This window comes from Hylobates moloch, unplaced genomic scaffold, assembly GCF_009828535.3.
Source record: "Hylobates moloch isolate HMO894 unplaced genomic scaffold, HMol_V3 SCAFFOLD_12, whole genome shotgun sequence".
In the NCBI taxonomy this organism is placed as follows: Eukaryota; Metazoa; Chordata; class Mammalia; order Primates; family Hylobatidae; genus Hylobates; species Hylobates moloch.
The window spans coordinates 32762092-32783452 of NW_026652287.1; the positions used below are offsets into that span (position 1 = coordinate 32762092).

Here is a 21361-nt window from a genome sequence, read left to right on the forward strand (position 1 = left end):
CCGGACTGTGGGCAGGAGCCTGGCCAGAGGGTTATCGCCCTCTAGGGGGCGGGCTCTGGAAGGTGGGTGGTTCTAAAGGGCCAGGCCTGGAGGGGCGAGTTCGGGCTTTCTCCTCAGCTGGGCCATGGATGTCTCCTGCTGTAATCCTCTCCCTCTAGGACTGGATCCTCCGGGTTCTGATTGGTGGATTCATTCTCTTGTGCCGTGATGTTACCCCTAATATCACATGGATGCTTCCTACCCGTTTTAAGTTAACATTTCAAACAATCCAAGGTAAAACAACTTATTGTAGTAGACCACGTGTGCTGAACGCTGAATAGTTTCTCCTCTTACATTGAAAATTGTTTTAATCCAAAGCGCCTTTTTTGAGCAGGTAGAGTCGCGCATCCTGCAGGCGGGGCGAGCTCCCCTCAGTCTGGGGCAGGGCGGGGGAGACAGGCAGGGACCTCGGTAAAGGGGTGGAGCGGGGCGCTGGTTGCAGCGGGGACTGGCAGAACGGCTTATTAAACTAAGCAAGGTCCTTGGTTGTTTGAGTGGATAATGGAAACTGAAAGGTGGTGTGCAAAACCGCCTATTACACCCAGGAGTGGAGGATAATTTCGTATTTCATGGAAATAAAGTCACGGCCCGGAGCAGTGGCTCACACCTGTAATCCCAGCACTTTGAGAGGCTGAGGCAGGAGGATTGCTTGAGTACAGGAGTTCGAGATCAGCCTGGGCAACATAGTGAGATGTCGTCTGTACTAAAAATAAAAAAATGAGTCAGGTGTGGTGGTGCACGCCTGTGGTCCCAGCTGCTCAGGGCGCGGAGGTGGGAGAATCACTTGAGTCGGGTATTTCACGGCTGCAGTGAGCTCTAATCTCTCCACCACACTCCAGCCTGAGTGACAGAGCTAGACCCTGTCTCAAACAAACAAGGACATAAATGAAAGGTATAATTCCTCCTTTGAAAATAAAAAAAAGATTTCTTTTTTTTTTCGTCTCTTAGGACATTTGTTTAGAAAATTTGTAAACTCATTTTCTCTGTCTTCTGTGTGGGGAAAAGAAAGAGAGATCAGACTGTTACTATGTCTATGTAGAAAAAGGAAGACATAAGACACTCCATTTTGATCTGTACTACGAAAAATTCTTCTGCTTTGAGATGCTGTTAATCTGTAACCTTAGCCCCAACCCTGTGCTCACAGAAACATGTGCTGTATTGACTGAAGGTTTAATGGAATTAGGGCTGTGCAGGATGTGCTTTGTTAAAAATGTGTTCGCAGGCAGTATGCTTGGGAAAAGTCATTGCCATTCTCCATTCTTGGTTACCCAGAGACACAATGCACTGTGGAAGGCCGCAGGGACCTCTGCCCAAGAAAGCCTGGGTATTGTCCAGGTTTCCCCCCACTGAGACAGCCTGAGATATGGCCTTCTGGGAAGGGAAAGAACTTACAGTCCCCCAGCCCGACACCTGTAAACGGTCTGTACTGAGGAGGATTAGTGAAAGATAAAGGCCTGTTTGCAGTTGACAGAAGAGGAAAGCATCTGTCTCCTGCTCATTCCTGGGAATGGAATGTCTCAAGAGTAAAACCCGATTGTACATTCTATTTACTGAGATAGGAGAAAACCGCCTTATGGCTGGAGGCTAGACATCATGGCAGCAATACTGCTCTTTATCGCACTGAGATGTTTGTGTAAATTCTAACAGAAATCTGGCCTACATGCACATCCAGGCACAGCACCTTTCCTTAAACTTATTTATGACAGAGTCCTTTGCTCACATGTTTTTCTGCTGACCCTCTCCCCACCATTACTGTATAGTCCTTCCACATCCCGCTCTCCAAGGGAGTAGAGATAGAGATCAATAAATACTGAGGGAACTCAGAGAGCAGTGCCGGCGCGGGTCCTCCGCATGCTGAGCGCTGGTCCCCTGGGCCCATTTTTCTTCCTCTATACTTTGTCTCCATGTCTTATTTCTTTTCTCAGTCTCTCGTCTCCACCTTATGAGAAATACCCACAGGTGTGGAGGGGCAGGCCCCCTTCACTTCTGAGGTTTTTTTGTTTGTTTGTTTGTTTGTTTGAGACAGAGTTTTGCTCTTGTTGCCGGTGCTGGAGTGCAATGGCGTGATCTCAGCTCACTGCAACCTCTGTCTCCCGGGTTCAAACAATTCTCCTGCCTCAGCCACCAGAGTAGCTGGGATTACAGGCATGCACCAGCATGCCCGGCTAATCTTGTATTTTTACAAGAGACGGGGGTTCTCCATGTTGGTCAGGCTGGTCTCGAACTCCCGATCTCAGGTGGTCGGCCTGCCTCAGTGGTTTGACACTGGGATTACAGGCGTGAGCCACCATGCCCGGCCTGAAGTGGTATTTTTTAGAAACAACCTAAACTTTTTTTCAGCTTAATAACCCATGGATGTATTTCTGAAGGACTTGGGGTCTCTGTTTGAAAGGCAAACAACAAGAGAGATGGTACCTGTAACACAGGAGGAAATTAAATATTTCAAACATCAAATAATTCCAATTTGAAGGTATGGACTTTTAAATAATTCTGAGCCTTGAAAGGAATGTGGTCATGCAACCTGAGTCCAGTGGTATGCAGAGGCAACTTCTTTTTCTTTTTTGAGACATAGTCTCACAATGTAACCCAGGCTGGAGTGCAGTGGTGTGATCTCGGCTTACTGCAACCTCCGCGTCCTGGGTTCAAGCGATTCTCCTGCCTCAGCCTCCCAAGTAGCTGGGACTACAGTCACACACCACCATGCCTGGCTAATTTTTGTATTTTTTAGTAGAGACAGCTTTTCACCATATTGGCCAGGCTGGCATCAAACTCCTGACCTCCTGATCCGCCCGCCTCAGCCTCCTAAAGTGCTGGGATTACAGGCCTGAGCCACCAGAGCCCAGCTGCAGACTCAACTTCTAAGAGTTTTCCTGGCCAGACGCGGTGGCTAACGCCTGTAATCTCAACACTTTGGGAGGCCGAGGTGGGTGGATCACTTGAGGTCAGGAGTTCGAATCCAGCCCGGCCAACGTGGTGAAACCCCAGTATCTACTAAAAATACAAAACAATTAGCCAGGCTTGGTGGCGCACATCTGTAATCCCAGCTAGTTGGGAGGCTGAGGCAAGAGAAGTACTTTAACCTGGGAGGTGAAATTTGCAGTGAACCGAGATCTCGCCACTGCACTCCAGCCTGTTCAACAGAGAAATACTCTGTCTCAAAAAAGAAAAGAAAAGAAAGGAAAAAATGTAAATATGAAAATGAAAGTAATAGATCTCTTCCACAAATGTGCTGGGACAACTAACTGGATATCCACGTGAAAAATAATAATGTTGGATCCCTATCTCACAAAATCAAAAATTTTATTTTAAAAAAAGTTAAAAAAATAGAGACAAGGGAGCGCTGCTGGAGGAGGTGTTACTTTGTCGCCCAGGCTGGCTTGGACCCCGAGGCTCAGCGATCCTCCCGCCGCTGCTTCCTGAGTAGCTGGGACCTCAGGCTTCGGGCCACCGCGCCCGCATTCCTGCTGTGTTTAAGCAGCAGGTGGTGACCTCACTCTTTCCTGGCCTGAGCACTCCGTCCCGCATCCCAGGCGGTGGCCCTAGGGAAGTCTCTGAAGCTGAGCACAGGGTGGACTCTCCTTTCCCAGTGAATGGAGAATAGAAAGGGAGAGGATTTCTATTCTGTTCTGTGGTCATCAGCATGACATCGTACGTGCCGCCCAGGCAGGGCTTTGCATTTCACATTCTAGTTTGCATCCCCTTCCAGACAATTCCAGGGCTTTGGATCATGCCTCAGCCTTCCTGGCCGGTCTCGCCTCCAAAACCCGAAAAACGGAGGCTTTGTGAGCGAGGCTGAGAGACCCACAGGTCCCGCCCTGGCCCCGCCCCCTGTCGGTTCTGAAGGGCAAGGTCTCTCCGCCTCGCTCCCCGCCCCTACCTCGTCCAGGCCCCGCCCGCCTCCTCGCTGGTCCCTCCCAGGCCTGGCTTCTGTCCCCAGAGCGCAGATTCGCGCAAACCCGGAAGCGGATCGCGTGGAGTGACGGTCCCACCGCGGGGGTGAGTTTTGCTCTGTGTTGTGTTAAGTCTGCGCTTCCCGGGTCCCTGGCGCTTCTGTACCTGGGAGGTGGGGTCCTCATAGACCTGGAAGTTCTGGTCCGTCTTTCTTTACCCAGAGCAAATTGAGAAGTCCCCGTGAAAGTCCAGGGGTCGCTTCCTTTTGGGTTTAAAGTCACCATAGACTGGTCCCTTCCCGAATCTTTCTGCTATAGGGCAACGTATACACTTCCCATCGCGTAGTTTTCCTGCTGAAAGCCTTTTTCTGACTCCTCCCGACCTGCACTTTTTAAACTCCTTACCGCGAGGCGGATTCCCGCCCTGGGCTCCTCTCAGTCTTGTCTTCAGGCGCCGTCGCCCCCCACCTCCCTCCTCGTGCGGGGCCCTTATGCTCCCCAGGTCTTCCCTGAGCCTTCCTCTTTCTCCTGAGCCCGCGTTGGGGAGGTGCCCGGGGCTGTCCTATGATACCGGGTGTTCTTGCCTGCCCTGCACCAGCCCCTGGAAAATGCGCTCCTCCGGGATGCAGGCGTCTAACTCCAAAGCCCCCTGTGATTGTGTGGGCCAAAGGGATCGGGAGACAGAGAGCGGTAGAAAACCTGAGACAGAGAAAAGAAGAATGAGAAAGACCATAACAGATGGCAGCGTAGAGGATGGGTGAGGGATTTGCCAAGAGACAACAAAAATAAAAAAAAAAAAAGATACGAAAAACAGGAGGAGAAAAGCAAATGGAGAACAGTAGAGAAAAGCTAGATGTACAGATGAAGAACAGCAAGGTAGAGAGAGGGGCAGCAAAGAGGGAAGTTCATAAGAGTGAGGGAGAGGACGAGGGGTTTGGAGCCGGGGGGAAAAAAGAGCAGAGTTGTGCTGGTGGCAAGGAGAGCAGAGGGAGAACCACAGCAGGGAGGACACTTGGGGATCTGGGGTGATAGAGAGTGGGGACTGGGGGATTTAACAGGGAAGAGATAGTTTAACGGGGAGAGCAGAGAAGGCGCAGAGATGGGAGAAGAGGCAGAAATATATGGAGATTGAGGATGATCGAAAGATTGGGGAGAAGGAGTAACAAGAGGTTAAATAAGTTGTGAGGATGGAGCAGAAGAGGTGGAAGAGAAGGAATAGAGAGAAGAAGGGGATAAACAGCAGAAGAGGAGAGGGGTACAAAATGAAGAGCAGAATCCCAGAGAAAAAGAAAAGAAAACAAGAGCTAGAGAGAGAAGGGGAGAATGAGAGAGATGTACAGAATTACGGAGGGAAGCACAGTAATGAAGAAAGGGGGGCTGAGCGCAGTGGCTCACGCCTGTAGTCCCAACAATTTAGGAGACTGAGGCAAGGGGATTGCTTGAGTCCAGGAGTTCGAGGCCAGCCTGGGCAACATAGTGAGACCCCCCCCCCCCATCTCTGCCAAAAGAAAAAAAATTAACTGGGTGTGATGGTGCACACCTGTAATCCCAGCTACTCTGGAGGCTGAGGCAGGAGGATCACTTGAGCCCAGGAGATCCAGGCTGCGGTGAGCCGAGATCATGTCACTGCACTCCAGCCTGGTCAACAGAGCAAGACCCTGTCTCAAAAGAAAAAAAGGGGCGGGGGACTTTGGGTTCACATGAGTGGGTGAGTTCATTGGATATGATTCGTCGTGACATGTTGACTTCTATGTATATGGTTTATTTATTTATTTATTTATTATTTTGTTTTTTTGAGACGGAGTCTTGCTCTGTCCCCCAGGCTGGAGTGCAGTGGCGTGATCTCGGCTCACTGCAAGCTCCGCCTCCCGGGTTCACACCATTCTCCTGCCTCAGCCTCTCCCAATAGCTGGGACTACAGGCGCCCACCACCATGCCCGGCTAATTTTCTGCATTTTTAGTAGAGACGGGGTTTCACCGTGGTCTTGATCTCCTGACCTCGTGATCCGCCCGTCCTGGCCTCCCAAAGTGCTGGGATTACAAGCGTGAGCCACCGTGCCCAGCCTATGTATATAGTTTAATAACTTAAAACTTGTGTAAATTATACAGATGATATTGAGAATTTTAAAATTCCTATCTATAAGACATGTACATTCTATAAATCTTGGCCTCAGAGGTTAGCTTCCACTTGGAATCCCTATTCAGCCAGAAGGTTGTGTCTTAATTCACTTGTTAGACACTCTCTTCCCTTTTCCCAGGGCGGAATAGGAAGTGGGGCAGTGAAGTGAGAGAAAAAAATCACTTTCTGTTATCATGTAATAGTTTAAATGTAATTAATTCATTTATATTTTGAGACAGGGTCTGGCTGTATTGCCCAGGCTGGAGTGCAGTGGCATGATCTCCTCTAACTGCTGCCTCCACCTCCTAGGCTTAAGCGATCCTTCTACCTTAGCCACCTGAGTAGCTGGGACCACAGGCATGAGCCATCAAGCCTGGCTAGCTTTTGTATTTTTTTTTGTAGAAAAGGGGTTTCACTATGTTTCCCAGGCTGGTCTCAAAATTCTGGGCTTAAAGGATCCTTCTGCCTTGACCTCCCAAATTACTGGGATTACAGGTGGGATTACAGAGAGGAGCCACCGCACCTGGCCTACATAGTGTTGCTTTTTTTTTTTTTTTTTTGAGATGGAATCTTGCTCTCGCCCAGGATGGAGTGCAATGGCACAGTCTTGGCTTACCGCAATTTCCACTTCCCAAGTTCAAACGATTCTACTGTCTCAGCCTCCCGAGTAGCTGGGATTACAGGCATGAGCCACCACGTTCAGCTAAATTTGTTTTTAGTAGAGACGGGGTTTCTCCATGTTGGTCAGGCTGGTCTCGAACTCCCGACCTCAGGTGATCCGCTCACCTCGGCCTCCCAAATGCTGGGATTACAGGCATGAACCACCACGCCCAGCCCATAGTACTTTTTAAAAGGGACATCAGGGCGCAGTGGCTCATTCCTGTAATCCCAGCACTTTGGGAGGCTGAGGCGGGCAGATCACAAGGATCACAAGGTCAGGAGTTTGAGAGCAGCCTGACCAACATGGTGAAATCCCGTTGCTCCTAAAAATTCAAAAATTACCTGGGCATGTTTGCATGCGCCTGTAATTCCAGCTACTCAGAAGGCTGAGGCAGGAGAATCACTTGAAGGTGGGAAGTGGAGGTTGCAGTGAGCCAAGATTGCACCACTGCACTCCATCCTGGACAAGAGTGAGACTCCATCTCAAAAAAGAAAAATGAAAAAAAAAAAAAGGCACATCAACCCTGGGCATGGTGTCTCATGCCTGTAATCCCAGCACTTGGGGAGCCAATCACCTAAGGTCAGGAGTTCAAGACCATTCTGGCCAACATGGTGAAACCCCGTCTCTAGTAAAAATATTTAAAAAGTAAGTGGGCATGGTGGCGTGCACCTGTAGTTCCAGCTGCTCAGGAGGCTGAGGCATGAGAATCACATGAACTTGGGAGGTAGAGGTTGCAGTGAACTGAAATGGTACCACTGCACTGCATCCTGGGGGGCAGAGCGAGGCTTCATCTCAAAAAAAAAAATTATAAAATAAAAAAAGGGACATCAAAAGTGCTTTTGTTCTCGCTGTGTAAAAGATTTCCTTTTTTTTCTTTCTGGTTCCTCTTCATTTCTTTCTTTTTTTTTCTTTCTTTTTTTTTTTTTTTTTGTAGTTTGACTTTGAGATAAATGTTAATTTTAAAATTTCCTTTTTTAATCCATAATCACTTCTTCTGAAAGATGCCTTTGTGGCATGCTGTAATCTGCTCACATCTTTCCTTTCTGTACACGTATATGTTCTAGTTATTTTCCCGTTGACATCTGAATTTGTTTGATTTTTAATAAACAATTTCAAAGTAGTTTCTGTTTGAAATTAGTTGCATCTGGTTCAGATCGAGGTCTGCATGCTTTCTACCCTTTATTATTTATTGGAAACCTTTAACATCAAAATGTAGTTTAAGCAGTTAGTCTATTTTTCAGTTTTCTTTCTTTATGTCGTTTGTTACAGTCTTGAGCTATGAGCTATTAAGTGCATATTTCCCTCAAAGCCCTCTGGTCCATGTGGACAAATGTTGAAAGCCCAACTCCTCACTGTGGCTCCACAGCCCTGTGTCCCTGGCCCCTGCCAGTGTGCCACCTCCTCCTGGGAGCTTGCCCTCATCTCATGACTCCCTCTGCCCTAGTCACATTTGCTTTTCTCTTTTCCCAAAAATCAAAATCCTACCTGTCTCTGGTCATTGTCCCTGCTCTTACCCTATGTCCCTAAATGATCATGGCCCTGTCCCTATCTCCTCCTTCAGGTCTAGGCTCAGGGATGTCTTCCATGCCGTCCCACCCCCATCTGAATTTCCCTCTGTCCGTCAGTCTTTATCACGTTACTCAGATTTTATCATCTCTGCATCAATCACATCAGAAACGCTCTTTTTATTTTTTTATTTTTTATTTTTTGAGACAGAATCTCACTCTATCATCCAGGCTGTGAGTGCAGTCTCATGACTTCACTCCCTGCAACCTCTGTCTCCTGGGTTCAAGCAATTATTGTGTCTCACCTCACAAGTAGCTGAGATTACAGGTGTGTGCCACAACACCCAGCTAATTTTTGTATTTTAATTTTAATTTAATTTAATTTTACTTTTGAGTCTCAATCTGTCACCCAGGCTGGAGTGCAGTGGCACGATCTTGGCTCACTGCAACCTCTCCCTCCCGGGTTAAAGCGATTCTCCTGCCTCAGCCTCCTGAGTAGCTGGGATTACAGACGCTCACCAAGCCCAGCTACTTTTTGTACTTTTAGTAGAGATGGGGTTTCACCATGTTGGCCAGGCTGGTCTGGAACTCCTAACCCCAAGTAATCCACCTGTCTCAGCCTCCCAGAGTGCTAGGATTACAGGCATGAGCCAACTCACCTGCTCCTATTTTTGTATTTTTAGTAGAGATAGGGTTTCACCATGTTGGCCAGGCTGGTCTTGAACTCGTGACCTCAGGTGATACGTCTGCCCTAGTGCTGGGATTACAGGCGGGAGCCACCATGCCTGCCCAGAGACGCCTTTCTGCATGGGTTGTTTTGAATGTTTTGGGTCTCCCTTTGCTGGAGGATGCACAGTTCTCATCTTGGCCACAGGACAACTGCAGCACCTTCTCTGGGGTTGTGATTTAGATGCTGAGGCGTCCTCAGGGAAGACTCGGGGCCTGGGGCAAGTGTGAGGATGGTCCCACATTTCTTCTGGAAATTTCAACTCTGATTGATCTGAACTTCCTGTGGCTAATTATTTCAGTCAAAATAAGAGGAGAAGGCCTCACTAAGGTCAGAAAAGCCCTACAGACCAGACCCTGTGTCCTCAGGCAGTGCCGAGGCATCCCCATTTTTGCCATCTGTGTCACTGCCTCACTCCAGCTCCTGGGTCTCCGTGCTCTGCACATCACCAGGGCCCAGTTTGGCCATTATGGGCAGGGACTTTGCCACCAGCAGGTGATGAGCTCAGAGTCAGGGGTCCTGGATTCCCTTCAGGAAGGGTGGGGAGAAGGTCAGGGACCTGAGGGGCATGAAGGACACACTCCTACACAACTAGTTCTGTTCCGGAGGAGCTGGAGGCTCCATGACTTCAGGAAAGATTCTTCCAAGGATCCGAGTGCAAACAGCACAGTGAACTGCAGCCCGAGGGCCACCTCTTCCTGCCAAGTTAGTGGCGGTGACGCTCTACTGGCTTTTCCTTGCCTGTCACAGCACATGAGCATACACACACACACACACACACACACACACACACACACACACACACACACAGAGTCACAAGGCAGCTGGGGAGCCAAAGGTCAAGATGCTATAACGTAAATGTGTAGCCAGGTGCGGTGGCTCACGCCTGTAGTTCTACTACTTTGTGAAGGGATCCTGCCCCTCCAACACCCATGGGTATTTCTCACAAGGTGGAGATGAGAGACTGAGAAAAGAAATAAAGTATAGAGGGAGAAAAGTGGGCCCAGGGGACCGGCGGTCAGCAAGTGAGGACCTGCACCAGCATCGGCCTCTGAGTTCCCTCAGTATTTATTGATCACTGTCTCTACTATCTCAGAGAGGGGGATGTGGCAGGACTGTAGGGTGATGGTGGGGAGAGGGTCAGCAGGAAAACATGTGAGCAAAGGACTCTGCATCATAAATAAGTTTAAGGAAAGGTGCTGTGCCTGGATGTGCACATAGGCCAGATTTATGTCTGACTTTACACAAACATTTTAGTGCAGTAAAGAGCAGTATTGCCGCCATGATGTCTCACCTCCAGCCATAAGGCGGTTTTCTCCTATCTCAGTAAATAGAATGTCTGGTCGGTTTTACACTGAGTCATTCCATTCCCAGGGATGAGCAGGAGACAGATGCTTTCCCCTTATCTGAATGGCACAGAGGCCTTCCTCTTTCACTAATCCTCCTCAGCACAGACCCTTTACAGTTGTCGGGCTGGGGGACAGTCAGGCCTTTCCCTTCCCATGAGGCCATATCTCAGGCTGTCTCAGTTGGGGGGGAACCTGGACAATATCCAGGATTTCTTGGGCAGAGGTCCCTGCGACTTTCCACAGTGCATTGTGTCCCTGGTTAATTGAGAATGGAGAATGGTGATGACTATCACCAAGCATACTGCCTGCAAAAACATTTCTACCAAGGCACATCCTGCACAGCCCGAGATCCATTAAACCTTGAGTCAATACGCCACATGTTTCTGTGAGCACAGGGTTGGGACAAAAGTTAAAGATTAACAGCATCTTAAAGTAGAACAATTTTTCTTAGTACAGATCAAAGTGGAGTTTCTTTTGTCTTCCTTTTTCAACATAGACACAGTAACAATCTGATCTCTCTTTCTTTTCCTCACAGGGCACCACAGAGATTGGCTATTTTTTTGTATTTTTAGTAGAGATGGGGTTTCACCATATTGGTCAGGCTGGTCTCGAATTCCTGACCTCGTGATTTGCCCGCCTCGGCCTTTCAAAGTGCTAGGATTACAGCCATGAGCCACCATTGCCCGCAGTGCCTGGCTAATTTTTGTATTTTTGGTAGAGATGAACTTCCTATATATTGGTCAGGCTAGTCTCGAACTCCCAACCTCAAGTGATCCACCTGCCTGTTTTTTAAAACAAGTTAATGCTTTTAGATGGCTTAACATATTGGAAGTTTTATAGTACAGACTCTAAACTTTTTTTGTTTGATAAGATTTGTCAGGCTTCGGTGATGTTGATGATGAGATGCCCCTTTTCCTGTCTCGCTCATTTCACTGTTCTATCAGAAATAGCTTACACTGGCCAGCCGCGGCGGCTCACGCCTCTAATTCCAGCACTTTGAAAGGCCGAGGTGGGTAGATTTCTTTTTTTTTTTTTTTTTTTTTTTTTTTTTTTTTTTTTTTTTTTTTTTTGAGACAGAGTCTCGCTCTGTGGCCCAGGCTGGAGTGCAGTGGCGCAATCTCGGCTCACTGCAAGCTCCGCCTCCCGGGTTCAAGCCATTCTCCTGCCTCAGCCTCTCCGAGTAGCTGGGACTACAGGCGCCCGCCACCACGCCCGGCTAAGTTTTTTGTATTTTTAGTAGAGATGGGGTTTCACCTTGGTCTCGATCTCCTGACCTCGTGATCCGCCCGCCTCGGCCTCCCAAAGTGCTGGGATTACAAGCGTGAGCCACCGCGCCCGGCCCGAGGTGGGTAGATTTCTTGAGGTTAGAAGTTTGAGACCAGTTGCACAAACATAATGAAACTTCGAATCTACTAAGTGAAAATAAAATTGGCTGAATGCGATGGCTCACCCGTGTAATCCCAACATTTTGGGAGGCTGAGAAAGACAGATCACCTCAGGTCAGACGTTCAAGGCCAGCCTGGCCAACATGGTGAAACCCCGTGTCAACTAAAAATACAGAAATTAGCTGGGCATGGTGGCATGCACCTGTAATCCCAGCTACTTGGGAGGCTGAGACAGGAGAATCACTTGAACCTGGGAGGCTATGCTGCAGTGAGCCATGATCGTGCCACTGCCCTCCAACCTGGGTGACAGTGGGAGGCTCCGTCTTCCCCCCACAAAATAATTAACCAGGCATGGTGGTGTGTGCCTTAGTCCCAGCCACTCCAGAGGCTGAGGCAGGAGGATCTCCTCAGGCAGAAGAATCGTGCCACTACACCCTAGTCTGGGTGATGAAGCATGACTCGGTCTCAAAAACAGACAAAAAGGCCGGGCGCGGTGGCTCACGCTTGTAATCCCAGCACTTTGGGAGGCCGAGGCGGGCGGATCACGAGGTCAGGAGATCGAGACCACGGTGAAACCCCGTCTCTACTAAAAATACAAAAAAAATTAGCCGGGCGTGGTGGCGGGCGCCTGTAGTCCCAGCTACTCGGAGAGGCTGAGGCAGGAGAATGGCGTGAACCCGGGAGGCGGAGCTTGCAGTGAGCCGAGATTGCGCCACTGCACTCCAGCCTGGGCGACAGAGCGAGACTCCGTCTCAAAAAAAAAAAAAAACAGACAAAAAAAGAAATAGCATAAACTAGAAAGCTTCAGACACAGAAATTTATTTCTCATGAATCTGGAAAGTGGAAAATCCAAGAGCAAGATGTCAACCAGATTGGTTCCTGGTGAGATCCTTCTTCATGGTTTAGTCCAGCCATCTTCCGCTTGTGTCCTGGCATGGTGTAAAGAGGAACAGACAATGAACACTTTACTGTCTCTTTTTTATAAAAGCACTAGTCCTGGCCGGGCGCTGTGGCTCGTGCCTGTAATCCCAGCACTTTGGGAGGCCGAGGCAGCTGGATCACCTGAGGTCGGGAGTTCAAGACCAGACTGACCAACATGGAGAAACCACGTCTCTATTAAAACTACAAAATTAGCCATATGCGGTGGCGCATGGCTGTAATCCCAGTTACTCAGGAGGCTGAGGCAGGAGAATAGCTTGAACTGAGGAGACTGAGGTTGTGGTGATCCAAGATCATGTCATTGCACTCCAGCCTGGGCAACAAGAGCAAAACTCCATCTTAAAAATCAATAAATAAAGAAAAAATAGGCCGGGTGTAAAGAGGAACAGACAATGAACACTTTACTGTCTCTTTTTTATAAAAGCACTAGTCCTGGCCGGGCGCTGTGGCTCGTGCCTGTAATCCCAGCACTTTGGGAGGCCGAGGCAGCTGGATCACCTGAGGTCGGGATCACCTGAGGTCAGGTGGCTCATGCCTGTAATCCCAGCACTTTGGGAGGCCGAGGCGGGCGGATCACGAGGTCAGGAGATTGAGACCATCCTGGATAACATGGTGAAACCCCGTCTCTACTAAAAATACAAAAAAAAAAAAAATAGCCAGGGCTGGGCGCGGTGGCTCACACCTGTAATCCCAGCACTTTGGGAGGCCAAGGAGGGTGGATCACGAGGTCAGGAGATCAAGACCATCCTGGCTAACACGGTGAAACCAAAAAAATTAGCCAGGTGTGGTGGCAGGCCTTAGTCCAGCACCAGGAGGCTGAGGCAGAAGAAGGCATGGACCGAGCCGAGATCATGCCACTGCACTCTAGCCTGGGTGACAGAGCGAGACTCCGTCTCAAAAAAAAAAAAAAAAATAGCCAGGCGTGGTGGCAGGCGCCTGTAGTCCCAGCTACTCAGGAGGCTGAGGCAGGGGAATGGCATGAACCCGGGAGGCAGAGCTTGCAGTGAGCCGAGATCACACCACTGCACGCTAGCCTGGGCAACAGAGCGAGACTCCATCTCAAAAAACAAAACAAAAAAAAAAAAAAAGAAAAAGAAAAGCATTAGTCCTATTCATGAATAGTCAACACAGATAACCAAATTCTCTAAAAGGCCTCATCTGCAGGAACATCCTATTGGAGAATAAGAAATCTGATAATGGCTTTTAGCCAATACAAACATTTATGCCATAGAGCCTGCATCATATTTTTTGTTTTTGTTGTGCAATTTGTTTTCTACAAAGTTTTCTCTGACTCATCTTATAAATTTTCCCAGTACGCATTCTATGTTTTGCATTTTATGCATAGCAAACTATATAACTAAGGGCAATGCATTGTGGGGAAAAGAAAGAGAGATGAGATTGTTACTGTGTCTATGTAGAAAAGGAAGACATAGGAAATTCCATTTTGATCGGTATTAAGAAAAATTGTTTTGCTTTGAGATGCTGGTAATCTGTAACTTTAGCCCTAACCCTGTGCTCACAGAAACATGTGCTGTATTGAATCAAAGTTTAATGGATTTAGGGCTGTGCAGGATGTGGTTTTTTAAATTTATTTTTATTATTTTTATTTTTTTTTGAGACAGAATTTCATTCTTGTTGCCCAGGCTGGAGTGCAATGGCACGATCTCAGCTCACCGCAACCTCCACCTCCCAGGTTCAAGCGATTCTCCTGCCTCAGCCTCCCTAGTAGCTGGGATTACAGGCATGTGCCACCGTGCCTGACTAATTTTGTATTTTTAGTAGAGACGTGGTTTCTCCATGTTAGTCAGGCTGGTCTGGAATTCCTGACCTCAGGAGATCCGCCCGCTTCAGCCTCCCAAAGTGCTGGGATTACAGGCGTGAGCCACCACACCCGGCTTATTTTTTTATTTTTGAGACGGAGTCTCGCTCTGTCTCCCGGCTGGAGTGCAGTGGCACAATCTCGGCTCACTGAAAGCTCCGCCTCCTGGGTTCATGCCATTCTCCTGCCTCAGCCTCCTGAGTAGCTGGGATTACAGGTGTCTGCCACCACGCCTGGCTAATTTTTTTTTGTATTTTTAGTAGACATGGGGCTTCACCGTATTAGCCAGATGGTCTCGATCTCCTGACCTCGTGATCCGCCCGCCTCAGCCTCCCAAAATGCTGGGATTACAGGCCTGAGCCACCGCGCCTGGCAGGATGTGCCTTGTTAACAACGTTTGCAGGCAATATGCCTAGTAAAAGTCATCACCATTCACCGTTCTCTATTAACAAGAGGCACAATGCACTGCGGAAAGCTACAGGAACCTCTGCCCAAGAAAGCCTGGATATTGTCCAAAGTTTCCCCCCACTGAGACAGACTGCGATATGGCCTGGTGGGAAGGGAAAGACCTTACATCCCACAGCCAGACACCCGTAAAGAATCAGTGCTGAGGAGGAGTTGTGAAAGAGGGAGGCTTCTTTGCAGTTGAGATAAGAGGAAGGCTTCTGTAGGCTGGGCGCGGTGGCTCATGCCTGTAATCCCACCACTTTGGGTGGCCGAGGTGGGCGGATCACGAGGTAAAAAGATCGAGACCATCCTGGCTAACATGATGAAACTCCGTCTCTACTAAAAATATAAAAAATTAGCCAGGCGTGGTGGCGGGCGTCTGTAGTCCCAGCTACTTGGGAGGCTGAGGCAGGAGAATAGTGTGAAGCTGGGAGATGGAGCTTGCAGTGAGCCGAGATCCTGTCCCAGCCTGGGCAACAGATCGGGACTCCATCTCAAAAAAAAAAAAAAAAAAAAAAAAAGAGGAAGACTTCTGTCTCCTGCTCATCCCTGGGAATGGAATGTCACGGTGTAAAGCCGACCATTCCCATTGGTTCTATTCTGAGATAGGAGAAAACCGCCCTGTGGCTGGAGGTGAGATATGCTGGCAGCAATACTGCTCTGTTACTCTTTCCTACACTGAGATGTTTGTGTAAAGTGAAACATAAATCTAGCCTATGTGCACATCCAGACACAGTACCTTTCCTTGAACTTATTCATGATACAGATTCCTTTGCTCACATGTTTCCCTGCTGACCTCTCCCCAGCTGTTGCCCTGCTACACTCCCCTCGCTAAGATAGTAAAAATAATGATCAATAAATACTGAGGGAACTCAGGCCGGCTCAGGTCCTCGCATGCTGAGTGTGCCGGTCTCCTGGGCCTACTGTTCTTTCTCTATACTTTGTCTCTGTGTCTTATTTCTTTTTTGAGTCTCTCGTCCCACCTGATGAGAAATACCCACAGGTGTGGAGGGTCAGGCCCCCTTCAATGCATATATATAGAACTTATAGGGTCCAGCTGTACGGGGCTTAGCGGGTATTCTCCCCATGTGCGGAGACAAGAGATTGTAATAAGTAAAGACACAAGACAAAGAGATAAAGAGAAAACAGCTGGTCTTGGGGGACCACTACCATCAAGTTGAGGAGACCTGTAGTGGCCCCGAATGTCTGGGCTCGCTGATATTTATTGCATACAAGACAAGGGGGCAGGGTAAGGAGGGTGAATCTTCTAAGCGATTGACAAGGTGAAAAAAGTCACGTGATCACAGGACAGGGGGCCCTTCCCTCCTAGGTAGCTGAAGCAGAGAGAGAGAGAAGGCAGCATATGTCAACATTTTCTTCTATGCACTTATAAGAAAGATCAAAGACTTCAAGACTTTCACTATTTCTTCTACTGTTATCTACTACAAACTTCAAAGAGGAGCCAGGAGTAAGGGAGGAGCATGAAAGTGGACAAGGAGCGTGACCATTGAAGCACAGCACCACAGGGAGGGGTTTAGGCCTCCAGATGACTGCGGGCAGGCCTGGATGATATCCAGCCTTCCACAAGAAACTGGTGGAGCAGAGTGTTCCCTGACTCCTCCAAGGAAAGGAGACTCCCTTTCACGGTCTGCTAAGTAACGGTTGCCTTCCCAGACACTGGCGTTACCGCTTGACCAAGGAGCCCTCAAGCGGCCCTTATGCGGCAGTGTCAGAGGGCTCACCTCTTGCCTTCTAGGTCACTTCTCACCATGTCCCTTCAGCACCTGACCCTATACCTGCTGGTTATTCCTAGGTTATATTAGTAATGCAACAAAGAGTAATATTAAAAGCTAAAGATTTATACTGTTTATAATAATGATTGATAATTGTCCATGATCATCTCTATATCTAATTTGTATTATGACTATTCTTATTCTAACTATTTTCTTTATTGTACTGAAATGGTTTGTGCCTTCAGTCTCTTGCCTCTGCACCTGCATAATCCTCTGCCCACAAGAACTGCCTCAGCCTCCCAAGTAGCTGGGATTACAAGTGCCCACCACCATGCCCAGCTGATTTTTTTGTTTTTAGTAGAGATGGGGTTTCCCCATGTTGGCCAGGCTGGTCTCAAACTCCTGACCTCATAATCTGCCAGCCTCAGCCTCCCAAAGTGCTGGGATTACAGGTGTGAGCCACCGTGCCCGGCCGTTAGTCAATTCTTATTCCTTTTAATGCTGTGTCTTGTCCTATCTTGTCTTGTCTTTCTTTCTTTCTTTCTTTCTTTCTTTCTTTCTTTCTTTCTTTCTTTCTTTCTTTCTTTCTTTCTTTCTTTTCTGAGATAAAGTCTGGCTCTGTCCCCCAGGCTGGAGTGCAGTGGCGCAATCTCGGCTCACTGCAACCTCCCGGGTTCACGCCATTCTCCTGTCTCAGCTTTCGGAGTAGCTGGGCCTACAGGTATCTGCCACCACGCCCAGCTAATGTTTTGTATTTTTAGTAGACACGGGGTTTCATCATGTTAGCCAAGATGGTCTCGATCTCCTGACCTCGTGATCCACCCGACTGTGCCTCTCAAAGTGCTGGGATTACAGGCGTGAGCCACCGCGTCCAGCATTGTTGTGTATTTTCTTGACCTCCTACATCAGATCTCAGCCTCTCAAAGTGCTGGGATTACAGGCGTGAGCCACCGTGCCCAGCATTGTTGTGTATTTCCTTGACATCCTAAATCAGAGGGTAGCGATCTTTTTTTTTTTTGAGACGGAGTCTTGCTCTGCACCAGGCTGGAGTGCAGTGGCACGATCTCTGCTCACTGCAACCTCCACCTCCCGGGTTTAAGAGATTCTTCTGCCTCAGCCTCCAGAGTAGCTGGGATTACAGGCACACACCACCACGCCCAGCTAATGTTTGTATTTTTAGTAGAGACGGCGTTTCACCATGTTGGCCAGGATGGTCTCAATCTCTTGACCTTTTGATCCACCTGCCTCGGCCTCCTAAAGGTGCTGAGACTACAGAGGTGAGCCACCACGCCTGGCCTAGAAGGTGGTGATCTTACTATGTATTTCAGGTCTTATATGGTGTGCTGGTGGTTAATAGACCTTGTGGCTTTTTTCTTAAGAGAGAATTGTTTACAATTCTGCAGGCTGTATAAATGTACTTATTTTCTTGCTGGTTTTATCATGAGTTACAATATATTATTAATTTTTCTGATTTTACATATGGCTTTTCAGTATCTCGTAGGCAATATAACTGACACACTCCACTCGTTAATGTCACGAAGTGCCACCAGGCGCAGAGGCTCACACCTGTAATCCCAGAACTTCGGGGAGCCAAGGCGTGCGGATCACTTGAGGTCAGGAGATTGAGACCAGCCTGGCCAACATGGTGAAACCCCATCTCTACTAAAAATACAAAAATTAGCTGCGCATAGTGGCACGTGCCTGTAATCCCAGCTATTCAGGAGGCTGAGGCAGGAGAATCATTTCAACCGTGGAGGCGAAAGTTGTAGTGAGCTGAGATCATGCCATTGCACTCCAGCCTGGAGTGCAAGATTCTGTCTGAAAAAAATAAAACTACCAATTTTTTTTTTTTAAGTCACAAAGTGCCTGTTCAGCATGTATAAAGGTAATTTTATGATATTTATCCAGAAAAATATTATATTAACATTTTCTTTTATTGTTTTCTCTTTTTTTGGAAAAAAATGTCTGACTTTGTCACCCAGGCTTAATTGCAGCGGTGCGATCTCGGCTCACTGCAACTTCTCCCTCCCAGGTTCAACCAATTCTTCTGCCTCAGCCTCCTGAGTAGCTGGGAATACAGGTGCAAGCCATGACACCTGGCTAAGTTTTGTAATCTTTTCTTATCTTCTCATTGCTATGATTGTTTGACAATACAGAATCTCCATTGATTTTGGTTATCCTTACATGAGCTTGTTGTGGATTATTTACCAATATAGCACATTGTGTGGTCCTATAGCATTTTTTTGTGTACAGTAAATATGCTGTAAGTATGAAGAATACATTTTTTTCTTCTTTCATAGACAGCGATGTGATTTTTGTAAACTCTCATATACTTTAGGGTCACAGTGGAAAAACACTCCTTACTTTAGGCTTACACATGTTTGTGCCCTGTCAGTGTTTTGTCATGATATTGGAAATAGGCTTCCGTAGAAATGATTTGAAGAACATGCAATCGCCTTTATTTATTATAGAATCTTACTCCTTTCGTGTTCCTAAACTTTGAAGCTCATGTTTGGAAAGTTTAAAATAAGAATTGTTTTTTTGGTTCATATTTACACATTTCAGTATGATTTACCATCTGTGCTTAATTAGAAACCTATTGGTGTTTATATTTTGTAGATATCTCTTCCAAATGCATGATGAAGAAGTTCTCATCCACAGGACAAGGCAATACAGAAGTGTTCCACACAGGGACATTGCAAAGACATGAAAGTCATCCCATTAGAGATTTTTGCTTACAGGAAATTGAGAAAGATATTCATGACTTTGAGATTCAGTGGCAAGAAGATGAAAGAAATGGTCATGAAGCACCCATGACAGAAATCAAAGAGTTGACTGGTAGTACAGACCGAAATGATCAAAGGCATGCTGGAAACAAGCCTATTAAAGATCAGCTTGGATCAAGCTTTCGTTCGCATCTGCCTGAACTCCACATATTTCAGCCCGAATGGAAAATTGGTAATCAAGTTGAGAAGTCTATCAACAATGCCTCCTTAATTTCAACATCCCAAAGAATTTCTTGTAGTCCCAAAACCCATATTTCTAATAATTATGGGAATAATTCCCTCCATTCTTCATTACTCACACAAAAAACGGGAGGTACACATGAGAGAAAAATCTTTCCAATGTACGGCCGGGCGCGGTGGCTCACGCTTGTAATCCCAGCACTTTGGGAGGCCGAGGCGGGCGGATCACGAGGTCAGGAGATCGAGACCACGGTGAAACCCCGTCTCTACTAAAAATACAAAAAATTAGCCGGGCGTGGTGGCGGGCGCCTGTAGTCCCAGCTACTCGGAGAGGCTGAGGCAGGAGAATGGCGTGAACCCGGGAGGCAGAGCTTGCAGTGAGCCGAGATTGCGCCACTGCACTCCAGCCTGGGCGACAGAGCGAGACTCCGTCTCAAAAAAAAAAAAAAAAAAAAAAAAAAAAATCTTTCCAATGTAATGAGAGTGGCAAATCCTTTAATTATAGCTCACTCTTAAGGAAACAACAGATAATCCATTTAGGATAGAAACAATATAAATGTGATGTATGTGACAAGGTCTTTAATCAGAAGTGATTCCTTGTATGCCATAGTAAGTGTTACACTGGTAAGAAACCTTACAGTTGTTATGAATGTGGCAACGCCTTCAGTCAGACGTCATCCTTTACATGCTATCATAGACTTCATACTGGAGGGAAACCTTACAAGTGTAGTGAGTGTAACAAGACCTTCGGTTGAAATTCAGCCCTTGTAATTCATAAGGCAATTCATACTGGAGAGAATCCTTACAAGTGTAATGAATGTGGCAAGGTTTTTAATCAGAAAGCACACCTTGCATGTCATCATACACTTCATACTGGAGAGAAACCTTACAAACGTGAAGAATGTGAAAAAGTTTTCAGTCGCAAATCACACCTTGAAAGACAAAAGAAAAACTTAAAAGAGATGGCGTTGCCCTTGTTTTTGAGAAGGCCCTACTGTGTAAGTGGTAGTGTTCTTTCTTTTTTTTTTTTTTTTAAGACGGAGTCTCACCTGAGCGAGCCTCTGTACCGGCCGTATTTATTATTGTTATTAATTTTTTGTTTTTGAGACAGAGTTTCACTCGTTGCCCAGGCTGGAGTGCAATGGCACAAACTTGGCTCACCACAACCTCTGTCTGTTGGGCTCAAGCAATTCTCCTGCCTCAGCTTCCCAAGTAGCTGGGACTACAGATGCGTGCCACCATGCCTGGTTAATTTTTGTATTTATAGCAGAGATGGGGTTTCTCCATATTGGTCAGGCTGGTCTTGAACTCTTGACCTCAGGTCATCCACCCGCGTCAGCCTTCCAAAACGCTGGGCTTACAGGCTTGAGCCACCGCGTCCGGCCTGAAGTGGTATTTTTTAGAAAGTAACTGAACCTTTTTTCAGTTTAATGACCCAGGGATGTATTTCTGAAGGACTTGGGCGCGATCCTTGTAAGGCAAACGACAAGGGAGATAGTACTTGTATCTTAGTAGGAAATTAAATAATTCAAACATCAAATGCTTCAAATTAAAAACTACTGACCTTTAAATAATTCTGAGCCTTGAGAGGAAAGTGGTCATGCAACCAGAGTCCAGTGGCATGCAGGCGCAATGTTTTTTTGTTTTTGTTTTTGTTTTTTTTTGAGACAGTCACGCTCTGTCGCCCAAGCTGGAGTGCAGTGGTGCGGTCTCGGCTCACTGCAAGCTCCACCTCCTGGGTTCACGTCATCCTCCTGTCTCAGCCTCCCCAGTAGCTGGGAC

General features: G+C 47.3%; 1 protein-coding gene across 1 annotated transcript; it reads left to right on the forward strand.

The window, feature by feature from the left end:
• The first annotated feature begins 212 nt into the window (after nucleotides 1–212).
• On the forward strand, nucleotides 213–19785 carry LOC116479461 (putative protein ZNF321). The gene is given in 3 exon segments (XM_032171553.2): nucleotides 213–273; nucleotides 19233–19702; nucleotides 19704–19785. Coding segments are annotated over 3 exon segments (582 nt in total). The 5' UTR covers nucleotides 213–230; the 3' UTR covers nucleotides 19773–19785.
• The last annotated feature ends 1576 nt before the right edge of the window (nucleotides 19786–21361 follow it).